The following is a 24,912-nucleotide window of genomic DNA, read 5'->3' as shown; positions in this document are numbered from 1 at the left end:
AAGGAAAGAAGGAAGGAAAGAAGGAAGGAAAGACGGAACGGAAAGGAAAGGAAAGGAAAGAAGAGAGAGAGAAGAGCGAACTCACCGGCCCACCCTCTCGGGCCGATCACGCATGTACTCGTACAAGTCGACCCCGACATAGGCCCTGTTCTCGAGGAAGGGGGCCATGTCGAGGCGTCCGGCGCCGACGAGGTCCCGCTTGCCGAGCTCGACCATGGTGCCGTACTTGGCGACGCACTCCCAGCTGGCGTGCAGCAGCTCGCCGGAGAGCGAGTTGAGGACGAGGTCGACGCCGCGGCCGCGCGTGAGGCGCAGGACGCCGTCGCGGAAGCGGGCGTCGCGCGAGCTGAAGACGCGCTCCCTGGCGACGAGTCCCGGGTACCGCGCCAGCAGGAACTCCACCTTCTCCTCGCTGCCCACCGTCGCGTACACCTCGATCCCGGCCCCTCCGGCACCACCGTCACCGCCGGCGCCGATCCGCGCGCACACCTCCAGCGCCGCCAGTCCCACGCCGCCGCAGGCCGAGTGCACCAGCACCGACATTCCCGGCCGCAGCCGGCCCGCGTCCAGCAGCGCGTGCAGCACCGTCGCGTAGCACACGGGCGCCGCCGCCGCGGCATCCAGCGACGGCAGCGCCGTCGTCGTCGTCGTCATCCCCGCCCGCCCCCCCACCCGCGCCACCAGCGCCGACGGCACCACCAGCCTCGTGCTCAGCGTGCCCGAAGGCGAGAGGAGCACCACCCGGTCGCTCGGCTGCAGCCGCTGGCGGGTGCTGCTGGTGCTGTTGCTGTTGCTGCTGCTGTTGCTGACGCGGGTGATGACGCCCGAGGCTTCGAGGCCGAGCTCCGGGCCGGAGGCGCCGGGGGTTGATGATGATGATGATGATGATGATGATGATGGCAGGCGGAGGGACCCGGTGGCCTGGAGGATGTCGCGGAAGTTGAGGCCGGCCGCGTGGATGCGCACCTCGACGTGGTCCGGCGGCAGGGTGGCCGGGAGCGGGGTGTCGATCCAGGTCAGGGTCGAGAGGTCCCCCGGCCGGCGGATGCGGAGCGTCTTGGCCCAGCCGGCGCCGGAGGCGGAGGCGCTCGTCTCGGGTGTCGGTGTCGGCGCCGGCACGGCGGGCTGCCGGACCGGGGCTGATGTGACTCCGGGGTCCGGGTCGGAGAGGGAGGGGGATGAGGATGGGGAGGGGTCGGAGCGGGAGAGGAGGGCCTGGGCACGGGTGAGGCTGAAGGGCCGGTAGCGGCCGACGAGGAGGGTGCCGTCGTCGATGACGAACTCGCGGTCCGCGTTGAGGACGTCGTCGTCCCGGGCGCGCTGCACTTTCTTGACGAACACGTCGGATACGAGGCGGGCGGCGGCCTCGGGCGTCTCGCGCTCGTAGTCGAGCTCGAGCGTGAAGAGGGCCAGGTTGAGCTCGGCGCGGACGGTCCGCATGACGGCGAGCGTCTGGGCCCCGCGCGGGTCGCGGCACTTGACCTGGAAGGGGGGAGCGAGCCAGAGGATCCGGTCGGTCCCGTTCTGGACCTGGCGGAGCATCGCCTGGAAGGCCGAGAGGCCCTCCTCGGTCAGCGTGTCGTGGTCGAAGAAGCGGGACTCGAGGTCGACGCAGGAGATGACGTCTTGTCCGCTCGGCAGGGGGTCGTGGCCCAGCCGGCAGGGGGTCACCTCCCAGCCTTCCTTCTCGAGACCGGACAGGAGAGAGGTTGCCGGACCGCTCGCCCGGTCCTGACAGAGAAGCGTGACTCTTCGTCCCCCCTTGTTCTTCCTCTTCTTCTCCTCCTCCTCCTCCTCCTCCTCCTCCTCCTCCTGGGGCCGGGCCAGCATGACGACGGACATCTGCCAGGGCGGCTCGGCGTCCGGCACGACGGCCTCGGCGCCCCTGAATCCGGCCGCCTTGAGCTCGGCGTCCCAGCGCTCGGGCGACGCGAAGGGCTCCCAGACCCTCCCGTCCTCCTCTCCGAGCCACCAGCCGGGTAGGTTGCCAAAGATGAAGGCGGGCGTCCTGGCTTCGGTCGACATCTCGATCATCATCAGCACGCCGTCGTCCTTGAGCAGGGTCCGGAGGTGGGCCAGCGTCTCGCGCAGGCAGGGGGTCGCGTGCACCACGTTGGGCGCCACGACCAGGTCGAAGGACTCGGCCGCGAACCCCTGAGGGAGCGGGTCGCGCGAGATGTCGAGCGCGCAGAAGCGCATGTTGGGCGCGTGCCGGAACCGCTCGCGAGCCTTGGGGAAGAAGCCGGCCGAGATGTCGGTGAAGACGTACTCGGCGTACACGGGCAAGCCCCCCCCGAGCCCCGGCCCGGCGCCATCGCCGTTGCCGTCGCCGTCGCCGTCCTCTCCGGCGAAGACGAACAGATGCCGCAGCAGGCGCGCCGTGGTCGCGCCCGTGCCGGCGCCGACCTCGAGCACGCGGAGGCGGCCCGCCCGCGCGTGCGCCAGCCGCCGCACCAGGCCGCCAAAGTCGAACGACCCGGCCCCCTCGGCCCCGTACACGTCCGTCAGCAGGCCGTCGCCCAGCAGCAGGTTCAGCGCGTCCTTGCCCCCGCCTTCTCCCTCGCCCTCGCCCTCGCCCTCGCTCTCGCCCACGCCATCGCCCACGCCGTCGGTGTTCGCACCCCCGTCCGATCCCGAGCCCGGGGCCGGGGCCGTGAAGACGGCCTCGGCGTGATCGCTCACCCGCTTGATCGCCCGCGCCGCCGCCGCCGCCGCCGCGTGCATCTTGTTGTTATTGCTGCTTCTGTTCTCGTTCTCATCCTTGCTCTTACCCGGGCCCGGCAGGGCCAGCAGCCGGTCGTAGACGGATTCTAGCATCGCGCGGCGGGCGGGAGGATCCAGCGCGGCGATGGACTGCGCGTCCGGCACGAGCGGGTAGTCGCCCGATCGCTCGAGGCCGACCTGGCGGTCGAGCCAGGCGCGGTACTTGACGTAGTGCGGCTGGGACGGGGTGAGGTCGGCCAGTCGGTCGGCCGACTCGAGGATGCAGAGGAGCGTGAGCGTCTCCCGGAGCTCGCGCTCGGCCAGGTTGGCGGTCGGCGACTTGACGAGGCCGTCGTCGAGCGGGGCGAAGTCAAAGTCGGGCAGCCAGTGGAGGTGCGCGGCCGCGTGGACGTCGACGGGGCCGTCGTCCGGACTCATATTATTCTCGCCGTCGCCGTCGCCGTCCCCATCCCCGTCGCCGTCCAGCGGCGTCACTTGAAGGCCGGACATGCGGAGGCATACCCGGCCGTGGTCGTCGTCATCGTCTACCAGGCACTCGACTTCGGCGGAGCCCAGCCCCTGAGCCGGGCAGAACGCCTCGATGTGCATATTATTGATATTGCCATTATCCTCGTTGCTCGCACCGTGGTAGACCTCGATGTTCTCGACAAGCGTCGGGACCACGAGCCGGCGCAGGTTCCGACACAGACCCCGGACGCTGGCCACGAGGAGCAGCTGGATGCAGGCATCGATGGACGCCGGGTGCATCGGCCCGGGGAACGGATGAGCTGCTGCTGCCTCGGAGCTCGGCACGGTAAGCTTCGCCCGGGCTGCGCCGTCCGTCGCCGATGTGGAGATATCCGTCAGGCGCCGGAACTCGGGCCCGAACACGAGACCGGCGCGGGCCACGGCGTCGTACAGCCGGTTACTCTTGACCAGACGAGGAAGCGATCCCGATCCCGATCCCGATCCCGATCCGTCCTCGGGCGCCGTCCTCATGACAACACCCCTCCCTCTCCGCAGGGGGGCCCGGTCGAGGGCCGCCACCTGCCCCTCGCAGTGCTTGACCCAGCTCGAGCCGGTGTAGGACGCGATGGCGAACTCGAACCAGGCGGCCGAGTCGTCCGTGTCGGTGAGCCGGCGCGGGCGCAGGGCCGTCACCATCTCCGCCGGCTCGGCCTCGGTCAGCACCAGGGCGGCGCGCGCGACGACGCGGCGCAGCCGGTAGCCCGTCTCGCAGCCGGTCACCTGCCGGACCGCCTCGCCGGCCATGGCCGCGTAGCCGGCGAGCGGGAAGACGATGTCGCGCCGGACCTTGTGGTCGGCCAGCCAGGGGACCTGTTCCAGGCTCAGCAGGTTGCGCCACTGCGGCGCCGTGTCCGGCGTCTCGACCACCCGGACCCCCAGGAGGCAGTGGTCGGGGAACCGCCGGGCCCTCCAGTCCCGCGAGAGCCGGCTCTCGTACCAGAACGGCCCCGCGCTGTGGTCCCACGGGTACGTGGGCAGGCCGGCGAGGGCCCTGCTGCTGCTGCTGCCCCCTTGGGGGGAGAAGAGCGGTCTCCAGTCGACGGGGACGGCCTGCTGATAGAGGCCGCCCAGGGCGGACAGGAGGCTGGCGACGCAGTCCTTGCCCCGGATCTGCGCGGCCGCGTAGTTGCAGGGCCGGCCGGCGGCCTCGCAGATCTGCCGCAGCGGCCCGGCGAGCGCCGAGTGCGGGCCGACCTCGAGCAGGAGGATGCTCGAACCGGCGTCGGTCGCCGCCTGGTGGTCGTCGCGGAGGAGGTTGTGCACGGCGTCGCGGAACCGCACGGGCGAGACGAGGTTGACGACCCAGTAGTAGGGAGACGTAAGGGGGGTCCCCTCGCGGGTCAGCGTCCTGGTCGTCACGCTGGAGAAGAAAAGGCGGGCGCCGGGCCCGTCGGGCGCGGCCTGGCACGAGTTCGTGCTTTCTTCTCCCTGGAGCAAATTGAGGTACTCTGCCGCGAGCATCGCCATGTGGTCTGCCAGCACCAGCACGTCAGTCTCTCTTCTCTTCTGCCTTGTAACCAATCGAGAAAGTTTCGCCTTTCCGTATAAGAGGGGGTTCTAAGAGGGGGTTCACGTACGAGAGTGGTAAGCCGTGTCGACCTTCAACGGCCGCGCCAACACGTCCGGGTACTCGGCCAGGACGGACGCCAAGGTCCTGTGCACCGCCTTGGAGTCCCCCGAAATTGTCGTGCTCGACGGGCTGTTCTCGCAGGCCACGCAGGCGCCGGCGTGCAAGAAGCGCGAGACCTCGGCGGCTCCGAGGCCCACGGCGGCCATGGCGCCGATGGAAGAGGACGCCGCGCCGGCGCGCGACGCGACGTAGCCGCGGTAGTACGCAATCGTGATGGCGAACTCGAGCGAGATGTGCCCGGCCGCATAGGCGGCCGCGATCTCGCCGCTCGAGTGGCCGACGACGGCGGCCGGCGTGATTCCCAGGCGCTGGAATTGGCGCACGAGCGCGATCTGGAGCGCCGTCGTCAGCGGCTGCGCAAGCTCCGCGCGGTGGACCTGGCTCGTCTCATCGGGCTTGAGGAGCTCCTCTGCTTCAGGGGTAAGTAACGTAGTCCGGGGAAGAAAGAAGGGATAACGGGACCGTCAGGGAGCCGGCACCCCCGCCCGGTTCAACAACATACCGATGATCGACCACCTGGGGGGGATCCGCAGCCCCTGCAGGACTTCATCCATGCGAATCATGTCCTGACGGAAGGATGGGTCGGTCAGGATCAGCTCCCGGCCCATCTGGGGCCACTGTGCACCCTGTCCGCTGAATACCATGGTGACGCCCGGAGCAGAATGAGGCGCTTTGACTTGGGCTGAAACTTGGAGCACCTTGCCGTCTTGCACCAGGGCAAACGCCCTATGCGGCAGTTTCTCTCGATGGACCGCCAGCGTGTAGGCGGTGTCCCTGGCGAGGTCGGGATGTCGAGCTGCGTGTTCCCGGAAGGAAGCGATCTGTCGATCCAGAGACGCGGGTGAGTTGGCCGAGAAGAGGAACAGCTCAGGCCGAGGGGTTGCCGCTCTGCCATTTTGACAATTGATACTAGTGCCGTTCACACCGTTTAAACCGTTCATGCTCAGACGAGTGCCGCGGAAGTATTGCGATGAGGACTCGATAATTACCTAGCGACGCGAGATGAGCACGAACATCATCAATAAATGATTAATTACAACTTTCGGGTCTGCCGCCGTGTGAACTTACATGAGCATTGGAACCGCCGATGCCGAATGAGTTGATGCTGATTCGCTCGGCTCGGTCCTTGGGAAATGCCGTAGGTTTAAGCGGCACAGTGAGTTTCTTCTCAGAAAAGGGAACTGGAGAATATTAATTATATTAGTAGGTATTAGGTAGCCTTGAGTCAGCCGCACCGCCGTGTTGGAAGAAGAGGGGAAGGAACCGAAAAGGGACAACCATACTCCGTGGATTAGGTGTGTGGAACTTGATATTTGGCGGGATCGTGCCCTTCTCCAGTGCCAGAACCGCCTTGATCAGGCTCGTGAGTCCGGAGCAGCCTTCCGAGTGGCCAACGTTGGGCTTGACCGAGCCAATGTACACGCCTCTATCGCCAAAAACATTGCCAACGGCCCGTGTCTCGATCGGGTCGCCTGTTGGAGTGCCTGTTCCGTGACACTAGAGGAGTACATCGTGATCAGTAATTGCCCGATTCAAAAACCACAAAAATTATAGCGACTCATGCAAGGTTTTGTGAGCATATCATATCCATTAATATTAGTTATTACCTCGACAAATGCGGTCTCGGAAGGATCCAAGTCGGCTTGGCAATAGACATATCGCATCAGAGCTTCCTGGGCCTGGCCGTTGGGACACGTCAGCCCCTGGCTGCGACCGTCGCTGTTGCAGCCGGTATTCCGAATCACGGCTCGGATGGGGTTCCCATCTCGGAGGGCGTCCTCTAGCCGCTTGACATACACGGCCGTGATGCCCTCGGCTCGTGCAAAGCCGTTGGCGGCCGCATCAAACGTCTTACAGGACCCGTCCGGGGACAGGATGCCCTCGTCAAAGAAGATGGTCGATGTGGTTGGGGTCATGATGAGGCTGGTACCGCACACAATAGCGCCCGAGGCGTCTCCGGATTGTAGAGCCCGACAGGCATCATGGAGAGCCACGAGTGAGGCAGAACAGCCCGTTTTGATAACCGTGCTACAAGAGACATGTCAGCCTTTGACGAGACTGACATGCACATGCCGGAACCTAACCCATGTGTGACTTATTAATAGGGGTAATTACGTACCTAGGGCCGTGTAGGTCAAACTCGTACGACACCCGGTTGGCCAGGACGAGGTCGCCGGATCCCATCAAGGAGTAGTTCCCCATGCCCTGCATGTCCTTGGTTGCCATTTCGTACCAGTCCTGTCCAAACGTGCCGACGTAGCACCCAATCGGCCGTCCGCGGTAGTCAACCTCGCCGGCATCCTCGAGGCATTCCCGGACGACCTCTAGGAGAATTCGCTGCTGCGGGTCGCATCGCTCGATCTCCTTCTTGGACATGGAGAAAAACGAAGTGTCGAAGCGGGAGAGATCGTCGTCGATAAAGTAGCCGTGCCGCGTGTGGATGGCTTTCTGGCCCGAGAGGGAGCCGTCGAAGCCGTCGATCGCAAAGCGTGTCGGCGGTATCTTGCTCCGCGCATCTCGACCCTCGGCCAAGAGCTGCCAGAACTCGTCGCCGTTGTGTACTCCTCCGGGGAGACGGAGGCCGATCCCACAGACCGCGATGGGTTCGACGTGCCTGGATCTGGGTGCGCCATCGGTGGCACCAGTCCTGTCGGTTTTGACCGAGGAGGTGCCGTTGGCCACGGCGCCATCATATACCGACCGGTCAGAGGAGATGGTCATTGTGTCAGGTAATCAAACAAGAGAATTAATTATGCTGCCTAGAGAGAATAACTTGATCAAACCAGTGTAAGACGGGCTTGGACGGGCATGATTCGTGCATAACCGTCAAGATTCACAGGAGCCTCCCATGGATTAGACGGAGAGGCGGCTTCAGCTTTATATCCTCCTAATCCCGTCTTCTCAGATAACTAGCTTGGAAGCTCCGGGACGAACAAGCAGTGCTCCAGGTGAATAGGTGACTACCAACTGTTGTCACCTAACCACTCGATGCGACGGAACAATTAGCACCAGGTCCCCTGCTTATCCGTCATCCCAGTCTGGGTATCTGTCTCCTCGTTACCCACAGTCACGAGCCCAATGGTGGCCGAATCCTATGTTCCAAGGTCATGTTATTTCCTTTACGTATCTCGACTGTTCCTCCTGCAGCCAATGCTTGGGCTTGTTCCATCCCGCGCCTCTTCCGCTTGTATTCGCTGGCTTGCCTCCCCCCCGCACCGCATGGCAAGTTCCGGGTCAATGGTGGTCTCCCAGTTCAAACACAAGCCCACCCCTGATCCGTATGCACATCGGGTATGTCCAGCTATGCATGCCGCCGGGTTGAACCAACAAAAGGCAGGATCCAGGGCTGCTTAGCGACCATGATGCATGGTGTGTGTCAGCTATTCCCCTCTCAGAATTCCCCACAGGGCGACTCAGCAAATGGTTGTGGGAGAACATAGTCACACTGCGTTAGCAGTTCTCTACGCCACCAACGGGGGCTTTCGTCTCCAGCATCAACGACACCAACAACACCTGGGCGCTGCACTACTACGTAGAGGAGGCTCTTTTGAGGAACCAACATAGCAACACCCCACAGACACATGAGCGTCACCAACAGGCCCGGCCCCTGTGCGCATCTGCATGAACGGATTAGCCAACGCCATTTCGGTGGCATAGAAACGGACGAACCGTCGATCCCCCAAGAAAATGCTGCGCCTCAACAGCCCCGATCGCTTCGTCTTGCACAACATATCCTCCCACGCATCCCACCACACCGGGAACACCACCCCTGCATACAGCCCGCCTAGATTTGACAGACAATATTTTTGGTTTTTTGGGACCGGAAAAGGAGCCAATGCCCGTTCGTAAGGAGCCGAACCCCGCCTGTCGCAGCCCACCGCTGCCTTATCCGTGTCACCATCGCCCTTCGCCGGGTCACACGCCACCATGATAGAGACTGTTTATCCTTTGTCGGCCCTCGGCCAGCCCCGCGGGCCCCAGCCATCCGAACGGCACGGTACTTTTTTTTCCTGGCGCCTCGAGAACCCACCCGTTCCCGATCGGCAAACCCGGCAGATCACCCGACGGGCGCGGCGCTGGCAGTTAGCCTCGAACCCTGCACCACATGCTGCAGCCCGCCCCTGCTAAAGCTAGCAACTGCAGGTTTTTGGGCTGGCCGGTGCTCTGTTCCGAGTGTTGTTGCATTGTCGTGACTGGGTGAGACAACAGGATAGTTGGTGCCCTTGCCGTGAGGGGAAACCTGCGCGGGAGATGGCTCCGCTGACCCTCAGGAAAATCAGCTTCAAGAGACCGGACCTGAGCGATTGGGATGATAGGGATGGTCCGGCCAGTCCATTAGCTTTCCAAACAGTATAGTCCTTGATTACGGAGTGGTAACATGACCAAGCCGGAGGAACATCGGAACTCCTTAGCTGAACAAAGCAGTAATAGAAGTGAACCGACCTTCTTGATTGATCATGGAAGCGATGTAGCAGCCAAGGTTTAGTTACGTCCGAGAAGATTAATGGTTGGCTTATATGGCCGTTGTTAGACAGGCAAGGAGCCATGGGTTAAGCGTGATGATCCGTTCGCCTGACAGATCGTGCTTATAATACGACATTGGACTCGTACACAATCACCAACAACCCTTTCATGACACGGCCAACCTGGCTTGAGATAGAGACACGTACATCAGTGCATCAGTCGCAGGACTTGTCACATGTCTCCTTGTGTGTCGTATACGGATTAGAGCATCTCCCTCCTATTATCCACGCCTGTTCTTTCTCGATAATCTTCTCTGGATGGGCTTCTTTATTTTTTAGTTATTTCTTTAATATATTTTAATATATTCATCTCCTCGTCTCACTTATCTCCGAACAAGATCTTGCATCCGTTTAAACAAAGCCTTGCGTACCCAACCCGTAGGTCTCTGCTGAACGAACCATGAGTAATCATCCGTAGCCTTGTCAAGACGGACCAAGATGGCTCCTCTGGTCAAGAGACATGCATAGTTCACATGTGTCTCAGATTACTTGAAGAACAGCTTGGAACATCTTCTCGAGGAACCTGACTCCTATATCGCGCAAACTAACAAGGCATACGACGCAGATCTCTCCTGAGGTTCGGGTTTCTCAGCTGCATAAGTCCATCCAATTCGGCAATGCTCGGGGGTTCTTCGGCACACAGTACTAACGCAACTCAGGATGACGGCGTATCTAACCCGTCATGTTTATCCCAAAAATTAGACGCCGCTGCGATGGATCATTGAGGTATGTATGTGCATACATACACCAGGACACGCCGACGCACACCTTGCAACCACACAACGACCGCCTCTTCACACTGTGCCGTGACAGGGACCTTGCCCTCCTGGCCATACGATGACGAATGCCGGTCCCTCATACCATCGTCGGCCATCCTTTAAGTCGGACACCCTATCAACAGAACGACCTATCAATGGAACACGTGCTACACCTATACTATAACTTTAACCTAATCATTTTAATTTACTATAACTTGCCTAACTCTTCCTTAAATTACTTTAAACTTTATAGGTATACTTAATAATAGAAGGTAGCTAATACTAAGTTAAATTTATAAGATATTATTATAAAATATTATTATTATATTACTATATTATAATATACTAAAGCCTCTCTAGTTATAATTATATTAAGAAAACTATACCTTATAGACTAGATAAAAACCTCTATCCCTACTCTATAACCTACTTAAGGAATCTAATATACTATAAAGAAAAGAAGAATTAGCTAGAATAACCCTATAGAGGCCTAATAAGGCTAGGCTAAGGCCTCTCTAATCCTAGCCCCTAGGTCTAGCTTCCTTATAAGGCTATATTTTGGAAGCCTCTCTAGGTCTATTAGCTATTATAGAACCTTCCTTACTAAGCAAAGGTTATTAAAGAGGATTTATAGATATTAGTGCTAAGAGTTACTAAGTGTTCTATTAATAGGTTATTCCATTAATAGGGGGTACGACTTACTTAGTCTGATTACATCTCTTACCGGCAAGCTCCGGGACTCTGGGACTATCTGCGGATCATCACCCTAGAAGCTAGAGACCCTAGTACAGCTGCTCAAGTCATACTACCCCTCCACCTCCCCAGGGAACGTCTCCTAAAACCTGACTAGCACCCTCTGATCCTTCCCATTGGACGAGAGGTGATCCTGCCTAACGGTGGTTCCTTGTGACAAGGATAACGCCATGCTATACCGGTTAGTTTTGCCAAGTGGAAGAGGGAAGCAGCCAGTAGCTACTAATGGTCCGAGACGCTACTTAATAAGTAGGTATATATTATACTTTCCGAAACCCCCCCTCCTCTGCCCTCTATCCGGCCTAAAGAATAACCGAAACCAAAAATGACTAAAAAATCAGAAGTAATTTGGGATTAGGATAGTATTGACATGAGAAGGATAGGTAGAGCGTCTTACTCTAATTGACAGGTAGTCTCGGCAGGAATGTGTCCACGATGCTTGGGAGCTGTTCCTGCACGAGTCCGTAGCAAATCAAAGGTGGAACTATCTTCTCCAAAGAGCATAGAAGCCCGGTTAGCTCAGCTGGTTAGAGCGTCGTACTAATACCGGGAAGCCTGTATGTGGTATGCGAAGGTCAACAGTTCAATCCTGTTACTGGGCATCTATTCTGGGCATCTATTTTTCACCCATACATCTTTTTACACACAATGTCCTCTTTTCGATGATCTAAATGCATCATTCGGTTTTCAACCACATTATATGTTTCTTCTCTCCCCGTCGCCCAGGGCTGTCTCGCTCAGGGAGGGCTTAGTGACATAACGCTAAGTCCTAGTCATCATTAGCAACCTTGTCCCTGTATGCCAACTTGAAAAAACCTAATTCACCGTTGCTCTGGCCCAGAACTAGAGAATGTTGGATCCCGCTGCCAACAAGACTGATGAGTCGGGCGCGAAGGCGACGGATTTGACAGTACTACTAATAGTGCCTTAGAGGGTTTGTTGCAGCTGCCCTGTTGTTATATCCCAGAGGTGGATAGTAGAATCACGGGATCCCGATAAGAGTATTGTTGAGTTCGGTGCGAAGGCGATTGAAAGGACAGGTGCCGGGTGACGGAGGGTTGTAGCTATCCTGTTACTAAATACATTTCAGAGCCGGATGATGTTATCGCGAGAACCCTGTGCCATCATCATGGAGTTAGGAGCGAAAGCGAATCCAGAAAAATAGCCTTTGAAGATTTGTATTAATGGCTGACTTGGTTTTTCATCACAGAGATGGATGGTTTGATTGCTGAGAATCACTGCGGATCTCCTGCATCCTACCGAGCTCCATCCCACCGCTTCCGCGCATGCCGCCATCGTTTGGACACCTCTTTCTGTTGTTCTTTCACTGCTGCTTGTCTTTTGTGCAGAAGGCCCATCTCCTCGGACCATTTCTCTCTTCCTCTCCCAACATTCTCCTCCTCTCCTCAAGCTTTCTCAGCTCATCCTCTACCATCTCCTGCTCTCTCTTGACCTGTTCTAGTCGGCTGACTTTGTCTTTTACCTTATGCTCAATCGCCTCTCTTTCCGTCTTGTTTTGCCTCTTGGCTTCCCACGACGCCTCAAGCTCCAGTATCCTGTCCCACATGTGCAGCTCTGCAGTGATATCGACAGTAACATCTGGCGGATGAGATAATAGTATTTCCGGCTTGATGGTAAACATCGACTGCTGCGCATCCGGATCCAATGCTACGCGTACGTGTACCAATCCGTTGCTAGCACTGTCCCGCCCAGATGCCTTTTGCACCAGGTCTTGCAGCCTGTCGGCGAGCTCCTGAAGCGGTGTGTTCCTGCCGCATATCATAATGTGACGCTCAGGCTTAGCCGAGGTATCCCGTTGCTTGAACTCGAGGAGCATCACGAAATCCGGGGACTCTTGCTCGCCATGGCGAAACCAGGCTAAGATCTGAGACGTGGCATCATCCGATGGTGCAAGCGGTACCATAATCACGGACAAGTCTTTGTCCCCGCAAGATAAAGGGTATTACATATCAATCAAATCCAGGTTGGCTTCGGCAAACGCGTCGTTCCTGATGTGGATGGCCTCGTGTGAGACGCTGGATGCGGTTATTGGCTGCAATACTGCATGGTATCTCTCTGCCCTGAGGTCCTCGTCGAGCGGTCCCGACGCTGCTTGAGCGAGGGGAATCCCAACCACACGTTGGGTGTCGTGCCCGGGCCCGCAATTCAGGAGCGCAACTACCTGGCCCGTGGAAGTGGTAAGCAGCGACAGGGAGAGCCGAAGGCTACCGCCCAATATGTCAAGTGCGTCCAGCCATGTGCCCGATCGATCATGCGCGCGGCAAATGATGATTATGCCCAGAATGGGGGAAATCTAACGGGGTGGTTGCCAGTATTCTCCCGGCCGTAACTTGGCCGGCTTGGGTTGGGGCTGTCGATGGGAGTCTTCTTTGGGCTAGAAAGTCCCCACGCCAGGATAGAATCGATCGTCTCCTGTCTTCTTCATGATCTGTTCTTGCAGTCGAAGGACGGCCTGCTCGCCACCCTCGCCATATATCATGGGCATTGTTACGCCGAAAATTCCCAGTAGACAATATGCCATGTCCTCCTTCCTCTTGGTCTCCCTCCCGGCAGCCATGACATGCTCTGTGCAACGCTCGCACTGCGCACCTGGGGTTGAAAAAGGGGGGGGGGGTCTCCGAAGGATTTTAGTAGCGATACCAGTGATATTCCCAATAACGGTGCGCAGAGTACCGGCCTTGTTCCCGAGGAGAACCCACTCCGCGTTGTAGAACCGTAGGTGTTTGGGTGCGAGCAGCTCCTGCAAGGTCCATCCTCTCCTGAACCATCGGCTTGTGCGGAACTTGGAGCCGGGATTGTCGGGCCTGTCGTCGCCAGGAACATCCGACAGGTAGGCATAGCAAAGGGAAGTACCTTCGTACCACCGGAACATGGAATTTGACAGACTCACTAAGCTCGACCAGATTCGCCTTATAAACGCAGCAGGTATCAATCCAGACGTATCCGAGGCCGTCTGCCACGGCTTGTCGACAGCTTCCCAGGAGCTTGGCCGACCCTACGCCGGGCTCGTGGACCCTCCCCTCCTCAACATCGCGGAAAGTCACGAGTTCGAATATGACGTTGTTGTGGCCGTGGGTAAAGGTAGAAGGATCGATGGTACAGACTATGCCGGTCGGCCGTCTTGTCTCGCTGGCGACGCGCGGCGAGCGCGATCTTTTCCAGCTGCCCGAAATTCGTGGTGGAGAGGACAGTCTGGATACGGTCACGAAGAAATCCAGGTTCCAGGGCGCTGAATCCAAACCAACCGGCACTTGGGCGCTCGTTCGCCATGGCGTGGTAGGAAACGATGCTGGAGAAGGGGGGGGGGGGCGGGGGGACAGTGTCGGCGCTGTGGAAGGGATGGCAGCTTTTGTTCGCGGTTAGCGGGGTTTCTGTGGCTCTGACAGATCTCTGGCCAACTCCGAGTCAACTGTTATTCGAGATAAAGTTTAGCCTGTGAGGTTAGAATTCTGTGTTGTAGAGACAATATGCCATTTGGGGGAGGGAACCTCGCAACGGAACGCGGACGGGAAAAGGACTTGGAATAGGCGTCTCTTGGTCCTCCACAACGACTTCCATCCCCCCTTTATCCAGGCAACCAGCGAGGGAACGTGCCTGTTCGCCCTTTTGAGAGTCGATTCTTTACCGATACCTTCGCAGCTCTGTCAATCATGAAACTGCCGAGACAAAAAGGAGATGGGTAGAAAAGGCGATTTTCTCTGGAGACGTCATCGCTACCACGAACGACCTCGACTCGTTGCCGTGTAGCCCACGATGTTCCCGAAGATTGTCTGGCAACGCGGCTTGGCCCTCCTCAGGTAAAACTTCCTGTACCCCTCTGCATCAGTCAGTCCGCCTTGCTGTCTCGTTCCTGACCGCACCAACAGCAACGCGGTATCGCACCGAGCTGCCTAGGTCCGATTATAGCCAATGAGATATCTAGGCGGAGACACTGGGATGGGACGCATGCAAAGGATAGGAGGTGTCTCCTGGTATCTGTACCGACACCGTCAATAATTACCTGCGGCATATTGGACTGACGAGAACTGGTCAGGTTGCAAATTTAGACGAGAAATACAGCCGCGGGCAATGGAAGGGCAAAATTGGGCGAGATGGAGTGATGTCTTTACAAGGAAGGATGGAACAACTTCATCGTTCCAGGTTGGGGGCCGGGTACCGTAGTTGTTGTTCCCGTCGACTTGAACTTGACTGACATGCCCTTCAACAGTTGTCTCGCGAAGTATTTCTTGCTTCATGTGAATTACAAACGAGATGACTGCTGGATATGGGGAATAAAAGAACCATCTATTGCCTTTTTGCAGTTTCTCGATCGTGACTTCTTGTCATACTTTCATCTTCCACGCCGAGCCGGATCCATGCCCGGCCCGCATCAATCGCCTCACCTTGACGGTCCTAGCCGCAGCCATCAAAGCCATTGACAGCATCAGGGTTGACCCCGCAAAGGCCTGGGCGCCGTAATACTTGCCGCCCGACGCGGTGATGATGGCGCCGGCGATCGGTGGCCCGGCCAGGGTCGCAAAGCTGACAATGGTGAAGATCATGCCCATCCTGACGCCGGCCTTGCGCACGTCTGTGGTGAGACTGCTCAGGCCGGCGGGGAACAGGCTCTGGATGCCTCCCGCCACGATGCCGTAAAAGGCACACCACACGTACAGGCCGGCGGTGGACTTGACGGCCATCCAGCAGAAGATGCAGACGCTGGCCAGACCCGCCGTGGGGATGAGAACGTTGATGGTCCCGACCCGGTCTCCGATGTGGTTCGGGATCACGCGGCCGGGGATGCCGATGCCGTTCATGAGCAACAGCACGTTGAGGCTGCTGGTGTAATCCAGGCCGATGATATCCCTGCTGAACGAGGCGATGTAGTAGAAGGCAAAGTACAACCCCAGGAAGAACTTTCGGTCATCGCGGAAAGGGACGAGTCAGTCATTTCATCACACGTCAAGGGCATGCCACCTGGCAGGCAGCAGCAACAACCGTCTTGGGAGGAAGGAAGTACGAGAGGAAGCAAAAAAAAAAAAAAAAATAACTTACAGAGAAACTCCCTGCCGCATAGAGCGTATACTCTCCCTCGCAAAAGGCCTTCCACTCCACCAGCGGCCCGCTCTTCCTCGGCGGGATCCTCTGCTTCAGCCCGACCAAGGCGACGGCGAAGGTGGCCATCTGGACGTAGCCGATGGCGCGCATGGCCGCGGGGAAGCCCTGGGTGGGCAGCAGCTGCCGGACCATGCTGGGGAAGACGAGCCCGCCGGTGGCGCTTCCGCAGGCTCCGAGGGCGATGGCGAGCGCCCGCTTCTTGTTGAAGTAGGTCGACAGGGTGGAGACGCAGGGGCAGAAGAGGCAGCCGTTCCCCAGGCCCATGCAGATGCCCTGGGCGAGGAGGACCTGCCAGTAGCTGGAGGCGGCCGAGGCGGTGAAGATGCCGACGAGCTGGAAGGAGACGCCTAGGACGAAGACGTGGCGGAAGTAGCCGGCATCGGTGAGGCGGCCGGTCAGGGCGCCGACGAAGAAGAGGAGGAAGATCTGCAGCGAGCCGATCCACGAGATGTCCGAGGGCGGCCGGCCCAGCGCGGTCGTGTAGTATGTCTGGAAGAGGCCGAACGAGTTGATGACGCCCCAAGTGTTCATGACCACCAGGTGGGTGCACGCCACCGCCATCCAGGCCTGCAGCCCGCCGTCCGGTGGCGGGCCGGGGTTCCAGCTGGATTTGGTGCTGGTCTTGGTGAGGACGCGGGACAGAACTCCGGAGGTCGCGCCACCGCCGTCGCCGCCGATCCCCGGTTCCCTGTCATCATCTTCAACCGTCCGCTGCCGTGATGCCGGAGGTTGGCCTTCCTCTGTTGTCGCATCCGGATCGCTATTGTCAGTCGACGTCGGTCTCGCATCTTCCCCGATCCCTTTCCCGAGGTCCATCCCCGCCGACTCTAATGTCGTCTCCGTGTCCTCTGCGTCCGGCCGTGGCAGTCCCCGCGCCACATCTCCCGGCAATGGTGCCTCAAGTTGGCCCATGCTGACTGTGTTTCTTCTTTCTGTGCTTCTTAGACGCTATTTCCTGAGATCCAACGATTCATAGGCCGGCGCAATGCTGCGGCGGACTGAGGCTTAATTAACCCGCTCCTGAATATTCAAGAGGTCTTCTTGCCCAACTTGCTTGCATTAAATTGACCTCGAGAACAACGCCAGTTACGGATCCGAGTTATAGGTAAAAAGCGTAGGCGTGGATAATGATGTCGATGAGTAAGGGCCCTTGCAAACCAACGTCCCGGAAGAAAAATCTGTAATTCCCCGTAAATGGTGATTTACCATCACTCCACGACCTTCGTAGAGGAACGTGAGGAGCTCGCGTTCGGCGTTTCCGGCCTTCGTATGTTAGGCCGAGAACTGACTCGTAACTCAACAACCTACACAAGAATTATCTAGAGTTCTGTGATAGAAACTAACCGGTTCCCCAACCCGGGAAAATGCCCAAAGAAAAAAGAAAAATATGTAAGGGGGGTGACTGGCATGGTGGATCCGGCCCTGACTATGAATGCCGTGAATCGGAGTGTCCAGACCCACTCGCGAACGTTAGCCGTGCCGGCCCGGGTGCTTGGGCGAGTTGTGTATAATAACCCTTAGTTAACCGCTCTTCTTCCGGCAATCGCAGTGCGCCCATGCGCTCGGTCGCCCTTTCGGCTTCTGCGCCTTTTGGCGGGGAGCATGTCATTTCCAGCGCCCTATGCAATTCCCTGCTACGCTATGTGACGCTGACAAAGCGGCAATCGGGAATGGTTCCGGGCGGTAAGCCGACGAATGCAGAATCCGGAAGCGGAAACACCATCAAGCAGTTATTCCCGAGCCCTCGGTCAATTAATTAGTGCATGTCTGGGCACCTGGGCTGGATCCCTGCACCAACTGACGTCCATTGAGTCATCAGAGTCGGTGTACCAGGTCAGGTGCAAAAGAGGAAAGAGAAAACCGAATGGGAAAAATCAACATGGGGAAAAAAAAATAAGGTCTAATGATCTAAAACCAAGGGAATAAACGAATAGTGCGAAGAAGGGGAATAAGCTGAATGATCGAAAGGCGGAAAACAAGGCGGAAAACAGAGAAGAAAGCAATGCGAGTTACCATCATCCGACCAGCCCACTCCCGTCTCTACCTCTTTGGCCATACACTGTTCTCTTAAGAAAAAAAGAGGGAAAGCCCGCAGAAAAGAATGGATCGATCGATCGATCGCTTCATGATTTCCTCAGCGATCGAGATTATGTACGGAATACATGATTACATTAGAGGCACATGGCATCTGTCCAGGAATAGAGTGAAGTTGACGATGAACGGAGTGTTCCGTGCAGACACAGTAGGTACCCAACCACTCGAGAGTGAGACAGAATTTGACAGGGCCTGATTAAGTAGTACAGTGCTATACTGTACAAGCCATGAAGTATATTCGTAGCGCTGAATCAGCGTCAACATCAGTAATAACCATGCTCCCTAAAATAGGTGGCTCACCTAAAGCCGAACTCACAACTTCCCAATTCTAATACCTATTGCCCCGTGTGTGGTCTGGTTTCAGGGAAGCCAGAGCTGTGACTTTCCGCTGTTTCCTTCTCGTCTCGCTTTCTAACCGGTCGAAGTGTTTTTGCACGGCCGGCCACCCCATCGGCCCCGGCTGAAACTCTCGGGCCTCTCCTTCGACCATCTAAATAGTCCTGGCCGAGGGCCCCAATCCCGATTACACATGCCACTGACCGCGCGTGTCGGGCTAAACCGGGAAGAGGCTCCTCTTAGTATAGCCAGACGTTTTTGTGGGGAAGTGACAAAGAATAATTACTGCTTGCACGGACGTTTGCGCTCGGCGCGCCCAAGTTGTCGAGGTTGTGGGTGTGCAGCTGCGCCGCCCGAATGGCACCGCCAGTTTCTAAAAATCAACGCCTGATTGGTCGGTCGCCACGTTTCAAAGACCTCGCGGCCAGGTTCAAAGTTCAAGTCTTCTGATGGGCACAAATGGTTGTGAATGGAATTGTGACGAGCTGGAAATATGGTAACCTGGAGTCAGACGGCCAGACCCGATGGATTTGCAAAGTGCTGGACAGCAGAAATCTGTGCTACAATCTACCCTTCATCTTGAACATGCCTCGGGATGTTGTTCCTAGGAATAATAGGGTTCTCCCCATAATTGGTCTTCTATAAGCCGGGCCTACCGGCTCGCAACCCGAGAACCGGGCATGTCCAGGAACGGACGACCTAGCCCACAAAGATAACCCATCACGGTAGGAAACGGGCCATGCTTTGTCGTTTCATCCTCGATGAGACACACTCGGTCGACGTGAGGTGGTGACCCACGCTTCGCCCGCAACCTCCTCCCCCAGCTCGGAGATCGGTTGCAGATGGTCACAACCTACAGAAGTATATAATCAGTCTCTGTCTGCTAGTCGATCGTCCGAATCCCAATACATTGTTCATCCCATTACAGTCCTATCACATTCACCTTGGAGCTTGAGTCTCTCGGCTACAGTTCTCTCCTTTCCCCCCTTATTCTCACAACATCGTCGCTCTCGGGCTCACAACCACAACTCTCTCCTCTTCTTGGATATACATCGACATTAGCATCATGGTGGCTCTCAGTACACTCGCCAGAGCGGTCAGCGTTCCCGCCCTTGCCGGCTGGAACATTGTCTCGACCATCAACTTTGACGGCGAAGCGGGCAAGTCGGTAGACCAATCCACGTGGGAGCTCATAACCAAGTAAGGCCCTTCCGTCGAATCTTCTGTCCCACCAAAACTCTCGGAATCCCAAACCGTCCATAGGGACTCCCGGTTCAACTCCGGATTACTACTAACCCGCATATCTCCACAGCATCCACGTCAACAACGAGGTTCAGGAGTACACCACCTCGCCGGACAACAGCCACCTCTCCGGCAACGGCACCCTGCTCATCATCCCGCTCAAGTCCGAGACGGGCCAGTGGACGTCGGCCCGCCTCGGGTCCAAGCAGTCGTTCACGCCCGAGGACGGCAAGACGACGCGGTACCAGTCCGAGCTCCGCTTCGGCGACTCCCCCCAGGACAAGCAGCAGGGCATCTGGCCCGCCTTCTGGATGCTCGGCCAGTCCTCCCGCGAGGGGACGCCCTGGCCCGAGTGCGGCGAGCTCGACATCATGGAGCGCAAGAACGGCGAGCCCACCGGCCACGGCACCCCGCACTGCGGCACCGGCGACTCCTGCGGCGGGCTCACCAAGACCGTGCCCCTGGACGGCAACGGCTGGCATACCTGGGCCATCGAGATCGATCGGACAAACCAGAACTGGGCGGACCAGACCATCTCCTGGTTCCTGGACGACAACAAGTATAACACCATCAAGGGCTCCGATGTTCAGGACGAGGGCACCTGGACGGCCATTGCGCACTCGCCCATGTATTTCATTCTGAACATCGCTGTCGGTGGTGACTGGTGAGTGGCCATTTGTCTAAATCACTTGAATCAGAGGGAGATAACTAATCATTGCAATCATAGGCCTGGCAAGCCCAACGACCAGACAGCCGATGGCATGGATAACATGATGGAGGTCAAGTATATTGCTGTATACTCGAAGTAGGGTCATAAACATCCTTTGGTCTTGGCGTTCTTATGCTTCGTCGTCGTGTTTCTTCAGTTTGTGGTTTTATCACTTCACTCCTTGGGCTCATTGCATGGGACTTACGATGATTGTACTGCTTTGTGTATGAACAGATTAACACAAGATTGATAAGTCTTGATTGTTTTTTTCTGTTTCTTCTAATAATTACCTCTTTTGTGCCATCCTTCTCGTCAGATTCTCTTAGCTTCACAACCAAGTCCGATACCGCTATGTGCACACTATTCGGTCTACAACACATCCCCATATCCTCCTTTTTGTTCAGTAAGTTGGAGATTTGGGAAAAGTAAATATACAGCCCTCGGGCCGTAATAACAACAAAGCAAATGATGATATGCGACAACCTACTATAACCATAATTAGTGGTTTGAGGAAAAGAAACCTAGCCGTTTGCTCCTAGATTGGTGACTTCACCCATGTATGACGTCTTGTGCGTCTTATGGGCAAGGTAAGATAGTTATTGGCATTGTTCGCGGCGGTCCTCCAGTCTCTTCGAAAAAAGTGGCCTCGAGGACAGGGTACCGTTGCTGTGTTCAACACCAGGGCATAGTATACAGCCGCACACGCAGTTTCGGACCGGAAGATTCCCCATCATCTGCCCACCAAGTCGATATCTTGCACTTATGTTGTAATAATGGGCGCCGCTGTAAAAAGGGCCCGCTGCTGTAGGGCAAGCGGGATCTCAAGACTGCCGTTGCTGACTGCCTTGGAAGACAACGGGGTCAGAAGAGTTGAAAGACTTATGACATCGACTGTGGAAGAGTACACAGCTTTAGGCTGTTTCTGCATTGGTGACATTTACTACCACAGATGATACCGTGCTTGCCGATGGGTAAGCCACGTTAATGGGGGGGATGGTGGTTGTGCTTTCGTTGGTAACAGTGGGTGGACTGGGGCGACTGAAATTCGAGTGGACTGCGCTAGTCATCACAATAGAGATGGTAAGTGAGCTGGCAGGAAACGTGACCGTGATGTTGCTTGTCGGTGGGCTAAGTGAGTCCGGAAGCTCTTTGGTATTTGATTAGATGAATGTTGTGAGATTTCCTGATGCTCTGGGTGGAGTGGCACTTGAAGAATGAAGGACATTCCAAGCAGAGGTTGAAGGGAATCTCGTAGTTGAAACGAGATCAGAAGCCTGAAAAGCGTAGGCAGAGGTTTGATTCATCAGCGGTGCAAAGCTTGTGATCATCGATACAGGGTGGCAAATGAGGCTGTTATTAGTGAGAGATGTTGTGTCCGTGGCCGACCAGCGCAGAAGAGACCGGAATAGAGTGGGAAACCGGCAAATCCGTGACATTGGGGGAGAATGACTCTGTTGACAAAGGAACAGTCCTGATTTGCTCTGGGTTGCCGTAGCCAGGTGCTGGATATCCATGGCCGCTGTCCATCTGGGAAAAGACATAGCCAAAGGTAGTGGATGGCCAGGAAGCTGAGTTGTAGGTAATAGCGTGGGTGGGCACAGTCGAGCGGATGTTCCATGACAAAACAGAGGTGGGACATGGTAAGTGCGTGATGTGCTCTGGTGGTTGTGAAGACTGCAACGAAGTGTTGTCTACGACGCCCGATCCCTCAAGTGATGGAGTGATCAAAGTGCTAGACATAAACGGCGGGAAGGACGCTGACGGAAGCGGCAAATCGGTTGAGATTGTAGGGCTGTCTCGAACCGTCAGCTTCGTAGTGAGCTCAACGATTGTTGAAAAACCATATCCGAAGGAAATCTTATGGCTGATGGTCACTATAGAAACGACACCTGACGGTGATCGGTGATTTTGAACACGATGCTCCGGCAGGAAGGGGTGCAGCCGTGGGTTGGATAGGAAATGAGATAGCCAGCATCCCACCAGTCGTGTTATACTGGTACCTGCCCGAGCTGGCTGGCACGCCGCTTTCACTGCTGCGGAAAGTGAGCGGTACTGGTGTGTTAGATGCCATTGTATTACGAGAATGGTGCTGTCAATCGTGGTCCCCCCTTAATTACTGTTAGGATGCCCGTTGTGGCAGTTGCGCTGAGTGGCGGACTCGCCGCAAAGTTTGTTTCATCAATGCTCTCTGACGCTGTTACCACAACTGGCGACGTCGGCCGTGGTGTCGTTAATCGTGGAGTGTGTGCGCTGCTGCCCAAGGTTGGACTGTCCATCACACCATCATATCCCGAGTCTTCTGATGTTGTAAAAGCGGGCCCTACGCTGCTGACGGATGCTGCGACCTTATGAATAGTGCTGGAGCGGAATCCTCGGACGAACTGATGGAGACAGTTACAGGTGTCGAAGTCTCTGAGGAGGAAGCATTTGGACCGTTTCCGTATCCCTTACCCTTGGTTGTTGGCGGTTGAAGAATGTGACCGTGGAGGAAGAGGCTTTGACTCCTGAGAAGGGGGGCACCGTGTAGGGGACAGAAGCAACGGAGACAATGGGGCTCTCTGAGAAGGCAGGCTTTGAGGGAACTGGGTATAATGGAGTTGGCGTGGAGGTTACCGTCTGCGGGACGGTAATTGCCACTGACGAGTCGGCGCTCGTAAAAAACGACGGAGTCGAGCTATACACGCTGTTCTCGGAGAATCTAACCGTAAAGGGATTGAAGTCGCTGGTCTCCGATACCGTTGCAAACGAATCAGTTGCAGCTAGCGTGACCGAAGTTCGCGTGATCGTGGTGGGTAGAGAGTTGACCGCAATCGAGCCGCAAGATTGAGACACAACGACAAGAGCTCCAGACGTCTCTGAAGTGGTGACAATCACGGTGTCAATGCTGCACATTGACCAGAGATGAGAAGGGGGCGAGGGCTGCAGAACCCTGCAAAAATCCCGGGTTGGTGGCGGTAACCGTGATGGGATTTGGCTCTGCATTTTCAGACCATGGGGATAATTCATGGTTGCCGTTGTCCATCTCTTGAGGAGTAGAGCCGTCGTTGTTTGGGTGGTAACAGAAGCATCTGGCTCTTCCGCGGCTGCGAGATCGAGTGTACGTGATGGTATAAGGAAGAGATAATTAGGCTGAGGACAGGCTGGGAAGTATGACCGGGGATCTGAATTGATAAACTGGCAGAAACTGCGATTGTCACCTCCGTCTCAACGATGATATGGTCAAGAAGTGCAATGGAATTGACGTTGTCGTTTCCTCCTAATAGCGTCACGGTCACTGCTGACATGATCGCCGTCTCGTTATGTGTTGGTATCGTAACAGTTTCGGTCAACATACCGATATTACTTGCTGAGCAGGCGGTGAACTTGGTGACTGTGATTATACGCAACTGAGACATGTTGCCGCTACTCTGGGTCGGCCACTAAACCGTCCCTGAGGAAGTATATGAAGAAGAGCTGCGGAACAAAGAAGCCGAGAGAGCGTTAACTATAGAGATGACCGAGAGATTGGATATAGGTGTAATTGTAACCTTGAAGATTTCGGAAGTGAGTGATGATGGTGTCAGGAGAGCCATAGTCTGCGTGACTGAAATATTCGAATAAGTGGGGCGGCGGCTGATGGTTGTGGCATAAGTCGGACCCCCCATCAATGGAACACCCCATCAATAGAACACTTGGCAAACCTTGGCACCCACACCCACCTATTATCTTCAACCTTCTATACAACAGTCTATTTAACCTACTATAATATAGGAAGCCATTAAATCTGCACTTTCTGAGCCGCTTTCTTCAGCTATAGGGTCCTCTATACGGCCGGCTTCAACCTAGGCCTGGTAGATCTGTTTAATCGTAGCAAACTGCTCGTTCGGATCTATAACTACCCTCTTCCTCTTTGATAGCCGAGCTGCTTCTAACTATACCTTTAGAGCTTCGTTTTCCTATTATAACTAGGCTAGTTAAAAGTCCTTCTGGTTAAATGCTTTTTTAACCTTCTTAAATAGGAGCCTATATATAGAGAGGTATTAAGTCTTAGTAGCTAGGTTAATTAGTTAACTATATAAGTCTAACCTCTTCTATAATATACTAAAAAATAGATTAATAGCTCCTTTTAAAGGCTAGGAGTATTAAATAGGTTCTAGAGTCTATATAGAAGTTAGCTATTTGTTAGTATTAGCTATATTATTAAAATTTTCTAATAGAAGTCTACTTATTAGGGGTTTAGCTATATAAACTAGCTATAACCCTAATACCCTCTATCTTACTTTGATATTCTAGGTTATAATAGCCTCTTTCTAAGCCCTTATAATATATTTGATTATTAACTACTTACCTAAAACTATCGAATTAATCTAGGAAGTTATATTATTAAGGAGCTTCTAATATATAAGTTGGACCCCCTATCAATGGAACACCCTATTAATGGAATATATATTATGCCTATACCGCTTTTTCAACCTAACCACTTTAATCTACTATAACTTGCCTAACTTTTCTTCAAACCACTTTAAACTTTATAGGTAT

At 55.9% G+C, this 24,912-nt stretch overlaps 5 protein-coding genes and 1 non-coding gene across 6 annotated transcripts in view; 2 read left to right on the top strand and 4 right to left on the bottom strand.

Annotated features, from left to right (window-relative positions):
• Window positions 1-7,746, bottom strand: part of P884DRAFT_328126 (polyketide synthase) — a 9,638-nt gene extending 1,892 nt beyond the window's left edge. The window contains exons 1-7 of the mRNA XM_069445577.1: window positions 6,981-7,746; window positions 6,469-6,889; window positions 6,145-6,358; window positions 5,930-6,042; window positions 5,364-5,850; window positions 4,809-5,270; window positions 86-4,703 (exon numbers count right to left, since the gene is read on the bottom strand). Of these exons, the coding sequence (XP_069299805.1) occupies window positions 86-4,703; window positions 4,809-5,270; window positions 5,364-5,850; window positions 5,930-6,042; window positions 6,145-6,358; window positions 6,469-6,889; window positions 6,981-7,582 (6,917 nt within the window). The 5' untranslated portion in view covers window positions 7,583-7,746. The remainder of the gene's footprint in view (window positions 1-85; window positions 4,704-4,808; window positions 5,271-5,363; window positions 5,851-5,929; window positions 6,043-6,144; window positions 6,359-6,468; window positions 6,890-6,980) is intronic.
• A 3,657-nt stretch (window positions 7,747-11,403) lies between these two features.
• P884DRAFT_t47 lies at window positions 11,404-11,497 on the top strand. The gene has a single exon. It is a non-coding gene; the product is annotated as a tRNA-Ile (tRNA).
• A 1,793-nt stretch (window positions 11,498-13,290) lies between these two features.
• P884DRAFT_275937 (uncharacterized protein) lies at window positions 13,291-14,186 on the bottom strand (the record flags this gene model as incomplete). The annotated part of the gene is made up of 3 exons (XM_069442895.1): window positions 13,291-13,769; window positions 13,807-13,939; window positions 14,106-14,186. 3 exons carry the CDS (start codon window positions 14,184-14,186, stop codon window positions 13,291-13,293), a joined length of 693 nt encoding a protein of 230 aa, XP_069299804.1.
• Window positions 14,187-15,238: 1,052 nt separating this feature from the next.
• Window positions 15,239-17,340, bottom strand: P884DRAFT_239112 (major facilitator superfamily domain-containing protein; the record flags this gene model as incomplete). Its single annotated transcript, XM_069440121.1, has 2 exons — window positions 15,951-17,340; window positions 15,239-15,811 (listed from the first exon to the last, which is right to left on the bottom strand). The coding sequence occupies exons 1-2, from the start codon at window positions 16,923-16,925 to the stop codon at window positions 15,239-15,241; spliced, it is 1,548 nt and encodes a 515-aa protein (XP_069299803.1). The 5' UTR covers window positions 16,926-17,340.
• Window positions 17,341-19,387: 2,047 nt separating this feature from the next.
• On the top strand, window positions 19,388-20,595 carry P884DRAFT_219523 (glycoside hydrolase family 16 protein). Its single transcript, XM_069439414.1, has 3 exons — window positions 19,388-19,643; window positions 19,756-20,349; window positions 20,413-20,595. The coding sequence occupies exons 1-3, from the start codon at window positions 19,510-19,512 to the stop codon at window positions 20,492-20,494; spliced, it is 810 nt and encodes a 269-aa protein (XP_069299802.1). The 5' UTR covers window positions 19,388-19,509; the 3' UTR covers window positions 20,495-20,595.
• Window positions 20,596-21,750: 1,155 nt separating this feature from the next.
• Window positions 21,751-23,789, bottom strand: P884DRAFT_275934 (uncharacterized protein; the record flags this gene model as incomplete). Its single annotated transcript, XM_069442894.1, has 7 exons — window positions 21,751-22,050; window positions 22,090-22,314; window positions 22,375-22,446; window positions 22,512-22,775; window positions 22,846-23,466; window positions 23,496-23,568; window positions 23,677-23,789. 7 exons carry the CDS (start codon window positions 23,787-23,789, stop codon window positions 21,751-21,753), a joined length of 1,668 nt encoding a protein of 555 aa, XP_069299801.1.
• Between the last annotated feature and the right edge of the window lie 1,123 nt (window positions 23,790-24,912).

This window comes from Thermothelomyces heterothallicus (genome assembly GCF_042370625.1).
Source record: "Thermothelomyces heterothallicus CBS 202.75 unplaced genomic scaffold P884_scaffold_5, whole genome shotgun sequence".
NCBI lineage: Eukaryota > Fungi > Ascomycota > Sordariomycetes > Sordariales > Chaetomiaceae > Thermothelomyces > Thermothelomyces heterothallicus.
The sequence above is the reverse complement of the archived record's forward strand: the minus strand, read 5'-3'. Positions and strand labels throughout refer to the sequence as shown.